Here is a 7,744-nt window from a genome sequence, read left to right on the forward strand (position 1 = left end):
AAGGCGCTTTGGAAAATTCGCCCCAGTGAGAGGTAGAGAGCCCTTTAGAAAACTTGCCTTCCTCTCTACTCAGTGAGACTGAGCGCTAGTTCCTGGGAAAACTGTGTCCTGAACACCTGGTGTTGAAATTCTTCGCTCTAACCTTCCATCAGCACAGCTTTTGCTATTTCAGATGATTTGTATTGCTTTTGGAGACACTGCTTGACTTTTATGTATAGGAGTTCATCAGTGCCATGAGTGAATTGTTACCTTCTTCTCAACAAATGAAAATAAATACCTGCAAATCTTGTCTTACAGAGCTTGGCTTCCATTAAAATGTAATTACCTCCCTTTTGTGCCTTATACATTAAGAGTGGCTTCAAATGGTACGTGGCTCCTGTTCGACATAATTACTTTCCTTTGCTGCTTGCATGGTAAGAATGAGGCTGCAGAATAAAGATGACTATTTAAAGAGGGCTGCTGCCATTCCAAATTGCATAGAGAAAGTTCTGCTTATCAAAATGATTTGTTTACTCTGTAAGATCCTCACTGGAATTTTTGTTACCAGTCATCATGGACCCACAGAAGCAGGTCCAGTGCTAATCCCGTGACCACACACCTTTTAATCCTGCAAATAATTCTTAGGCATACAACTATTCGTAGGGTTATTCAGGTGATGAATGATTAGATAATCCAGTGTGTGCGCATCGACACAGTTTGCTCTTGCAGGGGTATTTGTACAACGCTATGTAGGTGTTTTTGTCTTGCTGGAAGTACTCTGGGTTCCAGGGGGGAGTGGGGTGGCTGTGCAGTGCTTGGTTACTGCTCCCTAGAGGGACTGCCCAGTATTCTGAATTTGCTTTTTGCATGTGCCCCTGTCCAGGATCCAGGCCTCCATCTGAGCAAGAGCACCGCTGGGCAGCCTGTCACTGTGGGATAAGAGGGACGGAGAAAAATATATGCTGTAAAACAGGCACAAAAATTGACAACTGGTTTGTCATCCTCATTAATGTTCTGGAGCATACATAGCTCACTCTTCTGGTGCTTTTGTTTTGCTGCAAGGCTGCGCAGGGATGGTAAAGCTAAGTGTTTCCTTGAGGCGAAGAAAGCCCAGTCCAGAGTGGAAAAGGCATAGCTCCTGCTGCTGCTTTCCTCAGTGTGGCTGTGTGCTGAGCCACACCTGAGGTGGCAGGACAGTTTGGCTGGGGCACTAACACACAGTGCCCTTGGACTGCTAGGCAAACAGCTACCCTTGTCCGTTCCCTCCACTGCACAACCTGCTCGCCTCACGAATTGAGAGACAGCGAGCCATAGCACCCACTCCCACCTCAGTGCTGACCCTGCTAATGGTATCCGTAGGAGAAATACCTCTGATAAGGCATTTAATATTTTTAATGTGTTTAACTGTAAATATCAAACATATTTACATACCTTTCATAAATTCTTATATTGAGATGTTCCAGTTTGTGACCCGTGAGCCAGATGTGGCTGTAGGATAATTCTGTCACAGTTAGGCCCTTAGCCCTGCTGAGCAGGTCCCTGAACTGGCTGAAGTCTGCTCTCCTGAAATCCAGGGTTCTCATCCTCCTTTTTGCTTTGCTCCTTCCTCTACAGATCCCGAACTCCACTATGTGTAGCTCATAAAGATACCTCCAACTGGTGTCTGGCTCAGCACTGAAAAGACTGGATCCACCTAGCTTTAAAGCAAATGGTTCAGTGAGTAGATTCAGATTAAACTTCTGCCTGGTCTGCTGTGAACCTGGATTTCATCTGATCAGGTGATCTCATCATAGTGGCTCTCGATATTATTGGTAGCACTTGTTGGCAGCAAACACCTTCCCTGTAGCCAATGCACAGCTGATGAACAGATGCATGGCTCTGTCTTTGCAAATATTGCATTAATCAGGTAGGTAAGATGAAGGAGGCTGCTGTTGACTCAAAGTGCTTTCAAATGGCAGTGTTCTGCCCAGGGCAGTCCCTGTTTACTGTGTTGCTTTTCTTGCTTCCTTCTGGCTCAACAGTGAGAGTTGCTGAGATCAAGCTGCTTTGCAGCGCCAGTGAGATGTGGAGAGCAGCATAGTGGCTTCCCCATCATAAAGGCTGTTTCAGTGAGCATTGCTTGGCAGGTTACTATAACTTCTGATGGCAGGCTGGGGCCACGTGAAGAGACATGATAGGAAATGGCTGAACCGAAGGTCTTTCGTCCAATCTGTGCTAAGCTGAATTGAATTTTGATAATTTTCATGTGTGGAGTAGGAATCTGAATGGAATTATTGTTGACAGTGTATCTAGGGGATCTTTCCCTCACTTAACTAGTAGATGCCTACAGCTGGTGCCAGGGCATGGCTTTGTACACTCAACGAGTCAGGGATTTTGAGCACGGTGTCAGTGCTGGCACTGCTGGCATGCTGACCCTTTCAGTTAAGCCTGGCTACCCTGGGAAGAGAAGTGTTGGCAGACCAAGGGATCAGGGTGACATGGATCCCAGTGTGGCTGTGTGAGCTGACTAGATAGCACGTCATAAAAGTTGAAATAGTAGTGTAGGGTGAAGAGAGATGAGGACAGTGAAAGCCTGAATGACACAGATGCAAAGAGTAGGTCTGAGCAATGAGAAAACATGAACGAAGTACATCTTAAAGCAACTTTATACTTTGTTAGCCATGGATATACTGTAGTCTGTAGCCTGACCATAGTCAAAACAGGTGGAGGGGAGCTGTGAACAGACTTGGGCATGAGAGTATGAACAGCAACATTTTCATGGGTCAGTACCTGGGTATTGGTGTCTGTGGTAGGATTTTTAAAAGAGTGTAAGGACTAGGAAATATTTGAGCAGTTTTCTTTTTGTCTTTTTTTCTATTGCCACAACTCTGGGGGTGCATGTCATTTCATGGAGCAAATATGCTTTGAATCAATACAGCTTACCTGTCTGAAAGATTAAGCTGTGGTGGTGTGAGTACCTTTAATGTGAGAGGAATTACGTCCCACACATGAGGATTTTACTCTGCTGAGACACAAAGAAGAATCACATGTCTCTGTAGGTAGATGGGTTTGGCAGTTTGAGTTATATGCAGATTATCACAAGGTAGACAACAGGAAGGACTGAGCTTTTGCTAACAGGAGCAGATACAGACCCACAGAGGACAAGTGCAAATGAATAAACAAAGAGTTGTCTGGTACCTCAAGTCAAGTGAGGATAGGGACCTGATGCAATCACATTAGTCCAGACCAAAACCTTCTCCTGGTGGTGACTTCACCCCTACCGTGAACTGCACATACTCTTCAGCAGAGTCCTGTTAGTGGTCTGCCCACACTCATATATCTTGTTTGCTTTTAGTAAATTTAGGTGAAGTCTCCAGAGCACATTTCTGCTTGTGCTGGGTCTAAATAGATTTTACAGATTCCAGTGGTGGTCTGATTGATAAAATGCTGCTGTTTCTTTCAGAGAAGGCGGTGTTGGGGGGGGAAGAAAGAGTGTGAGAGAGAGCAATCAATACAGAATCCAGGAGGGTCAGTGATACAGAGGGAAAATTAGAGGAAGAGGCAGACGCGAGTAAAAGAGGATAGGAGGGAAGATAGCAGATTTGTAGGGGGGAAAAACCTTTAGCTGAAAGCAAATTTGTTATTAACTTCATGAAAAATGACATTTTGGAATGACAGCTTGTAGATTAGTGCCAGATTCTGTGAATGGCTCTGGTCCACGGGCGTGCATATACATGCACACACAAACACGGACATACATACAAAGGTGGGGAAATAAAAATAAAATAATAATAAAAAAATAGCGTTCACATTTTCAGACTAAAAAAAAGTACTTCTTGTTTTAAATTATTATCCCTTTAAATGTTATGCAAAGATTTTAAGGGAAAGAGATTTTAGAGCAGATTATGTGACTAAATGTGAAATAGGTATTTTATTTTGCTTTGACTAAAGGATTATTGGAAATGATTTTTTTCGTGTTGAAAAAGTTGAAGAAAAAAATGTTTTGAAACAGTAACAAACGGGAACAACAACTATCAGAGAAATGTGATAACCTCAGTCTGCCTTCTGCTGGAAGTAACCTGGCTCTATCCAACCTGGTGCTGAGAGATGTCAGTGTAGCTCCCTTGGCTGTAACACAAGTAAGCTGGTTTTACCAGAGCTGATGATTGCCTGACTGTCTATGTTACCCAAACTGGTCAGAGAGAAAAGAATAGTATCCACAAAGAGTACCACCCTAAGGGCCAAGTCCTTGTCTTCTCATTCATGGTGATATTTGTTATTTAACCTGACATGGTTTTTGTTGGTTTGCTTAGTTCTGGGGTTTTTTTTGTTTGTTTGTTTGGGCTTTTGGCGGGGGGGAGTCTTTTTTGAGAAGGAAGAAACAAAGGTAGGATTCGAAGGAGGAAAGTGAAATCTGGGTTAAGGCAAACATAGGTCTGCTTGCTTGCTATTTTGGTTCCAGGAAAGCTGCTTCACAGAAACACAGTTTCTGTCTCTCAGTAGTACCTGTTGTGCTGTGTTTTGTGGTGGTATCCACAAGGATTTATTCATGTTCCCAGTGAGACTGTTATTTCCCTCATTACAAGGTGTGATATAAGGTGTGATTACAATGTGATACAAGAATACCTAATCTCCTTAATTCATATTAATTTTTTAGGCCCTTCTCTGAATTTCCTCTACCTGTAGAACACTGCACTACCCTATAGCATAGTGAAAGTTGCTGCAGATGGTAGTATAATGTATAAACTTTCACTTGTACCTGCATATCATTCCCCTATTTACCTCTAATTAGTGAGAGAAGCAGATGCTCCCTAGTCCCTTCCCTGTTCTGTCAGTACCAGCTGGCTGGACAGACCATGCTCTCATGACTCCAGGCCAAACTTCAGTTACCTCTCAAGAGTATGTAGGTGTTTGTCCCAGGCGATGCGGGAAGGGTTGGCAATGGAGAAGCAGAAGAAACAAGTGAGCTTTCTCACCACGCTGGAGTTGCTCTCGTATTCAGAGAAAGCCAGAGACTAACAATGAAACAGAAAGGAAGCAAGGGAGGGGTATGTGTGTGGGTAGTGTGTGCAAAGCTTTCTTCCAGCTCTCCACTGAGCCATGACCCGGTTTCTCCAGGAGCTGCTTGCAGTTTTCTTATTTTCGAAGCAATTTCCTGAGACAATGCTTTGCATGCCAAACAGGGTCAGCTGCTCAGATAGGAAGGGTTCGGAACTGGGCATGCACCCCCCTTTCCATCTTCTCTAGTGCCTCGACGGCTCCTTTTTTTTTCTTCTTTTCCTCCTGTTTTCCCTTTCCTTGTTCAGAATGAGGAAAGAAAATTATTTCTTACGTGCATAGAGAAAACAAGGGGAACTTTCAGGGGTATTGAATTAAATTTATTCCAGTGACTGCTAAATGCTAATTTTTTGTGGTTATTGTTATCTTGACAGAATCCAAGAAGAAGAAAAAGGAAGGCAAGAAACAAGAGAAGATGCTGGATTAACGGAGCCAACTTGGGCAATGTGAGAAAGGGACATCAGCAAACACGATCAGTTAACAGTTTCATTTATACCTAGGCATTTTATCCTAAAATTATTTATAGCTTAATGGTACCATAGAAGGAAACAAATAAACACAGAAAAAAAATCCTTTTTTTTATTACTTTAGTATTTTTGATGTATAACCCTAACAACAATTTTTAGAGGCCTGTAATAAAGGACTCCAAACTCATTTAGAAAATTATGTTTATTGTATATTGAACAATGTAGAAGTTTTTAAAGTATTTTTTTCTCAAGTCTGCCATAGATCTCAATTTGGTAATTATTCCATACAAGCAGAACCTGAACCTGTGTGGAGCTCCACTGAAGCCAGAGGTGCCCTGTGTGAACATAGGAGTCTGGCTGGATTCAATTCTATTTCAGATTGGGACCTTATATCTGGAAGAACCCAGACTTGTTTCTTAACTTCCTATTACATCTGGGTAGCTGTATAAAATTTTTGTTTAAGGAAAGCATGGGGCATTTTGTTGAGTATTTACAGGCATAGATTTTTTTTGGATGTGTGGTGAGTGTTCATTCCAAAATGCCTCCATCTCTGGGTAAAAACCAGGAGCACTCCTATCCTTGGCCATATTTTGGATGCTGGCAGTAAAAATTCTGCAATCTTTTAACAGCTGGGTATAGAAGAGTCCTAGTTTTTCACGATTTTCTAGCAATGATTTTTCCAAGTGGAATGATAGCAAAACTTTCGATTTTTTAGCATATCAGCGCTGGTGGATGGTAGCGTTCTCTGTTTACCTATAAAAGCTGAAAAATACTTTCTTTTATTTGTTTATTTTGCCAGAAGGGAGAATATCCTTTTCCCAAAAATCTAGTTAAAATTGCTGCGATTCTGCCTGACCCAACTCCCTTTTGTATCAGTGGGAATCTTCCTGTTGATTTTAATGTTAGCTGGTTCAAAAATAGTATGTCTGGTGGGAAGTAACAGAAGAAATCTGTTTGGAAACTGTTTGAGATAGTTCATATTTTTGACTAAAACAGGGACAATTTGTGGGACTTGAAACCAATAGGAATGAAATTAATTTTTTTTCTCTGTTAGTAAAGCAGAAGGGAAATATAAAACCAGTACCTTTTGCTTTCTTCCATTTTTATATAAGCAAAAAGACTTTGGAAAAGCTCAGTCAAAATAAAAATAGTTCTGTGATTTTTATTTTTTTTTAAATGGTCTGCAGGGAAAAAAAAAAGAAAAATTATGACCAGCTGGTTTTCAGTTTCTTCAATTTTACCTATTTTAAATGATAATAAGTCCTGAGAAAAGTCACAAAGTAGAAAAAAGATCTGACAAAGGGCTGGTCTGTCCACAGGTGAAGGGTTAACAAACTAAACAACCAGCAGACCAGACTTTTTAGAGGAAACATAAGGGATTTCAGTGCCCAAATTTCTTTCAAAATCATTGCTTTTAAATTCTAAATCTTAAAATTCAAGAGCAAGAAATAAGCTTTACCATTTGTGTAGGCTGCACGCTTGCCTGCTGGTCAGGAGAAATAATCTCCCTTGTACTCCTGCAGATACCCACTGGCTTCAGTAAAGCTGCAGCAAGGTGTGTTCATCTGAGTAAATCACATTGCTCTTTTGGGATTAGCTTGTAGACAAGCAGGGAGTCTTTTTCCAGACTAATTTATCACTCCCCTTTTCTATGCAAAAAAAAAAAAAAAAAAATTGCAGAGATCGCCCTCTTTTTTTTCTCACATAGAGGGCATGGCTAATCTGAACTCACAGTGAGGCAATTCCTTCTGTAGACATTCCCAAACCCTTTTGAAGCCAGCTAGCCAAGGCTGCACATAGCTCAAGATAGATTAGCTGCACAAGTATTTCCCAGACTCCTTGGGTGTGTTTTGCAGTCTGTATTGATGTCCTTGTTATTTTGACTACACTGTTACACATACCTGAGCCAGTGGTATAGCTAAAATGTCCCCAGCGTGGTGGACGTGCAATGACCAAATCCAAAATATATCATAAAGGCTCATGTTTGGGTAGTTCTGGGTGCTATTCGGTTTGTTCATGGTCTAATCAGGTCTACCAGTGCTTGTGCCTCGGCTTAAACTAATGGATTGGTAGGTCTGATTGAAAGCAAAGGGAGAAAGCAGCTTTTTCACTCACCAAAGGTTTGTCTGTCTAAACGCTGCATCAGTTCACTTAAAGTGGTTCAGCTTTGAGTGCAAACACTGTTGCACAATTGTCTTACACTGGTTAATCCAGTCCATGTTTCATAGGGAGCTGGCAGGAATTGGGAATGATGCTGAGAC

The 7,744-nt window shown here is 41.7% G+C and overlaps 1 protein-coding gene across 2 annotated transcripts in view; it reads left to right on the forward strand.

Annotated features, from left to right (window-relative positions):
• PTN (pleiotrophin) overlaps positions 1 to 6,501 on the forward strand; it is a 75,294-nt gene extending 68,793 nt beyond the window's left edge. For both annotated transcript variants that reach the window (XM_068401849.1, XM_068401850.1), the window contains exon 5: positions 5,391 to 6,501. In XM_068401849.1, coding sequence (XP_068257950.1) covers positions 5,391 to 5,443 — 53 coding nt within the window. In that variant the 3' untranslated portion in view covers positions 5,444 to 6,501. The remainder of the gene's footprint in view (positions 1 to 5,390) is intronic.
• The last annotated feature ends 1,243 nt before the right edge of the window (positions 6,502 to 7,744 follow it).

The sequence above is a fragment of the Nyctibius grandis genome, chromosome 5 (assembly GCF_013368605.1).
Source record: "Nyctibius grandis isolate bNycGra1 chromosome 5, bNycGra1.pri, whole genome shotgun sequence".
Lineage (NCBI taxonomy): Eukaryota > Metazoa > Chordata > Aves > Nyctibiiformes > Nyctibiidae > Nyctibius > Nyctibius grandis.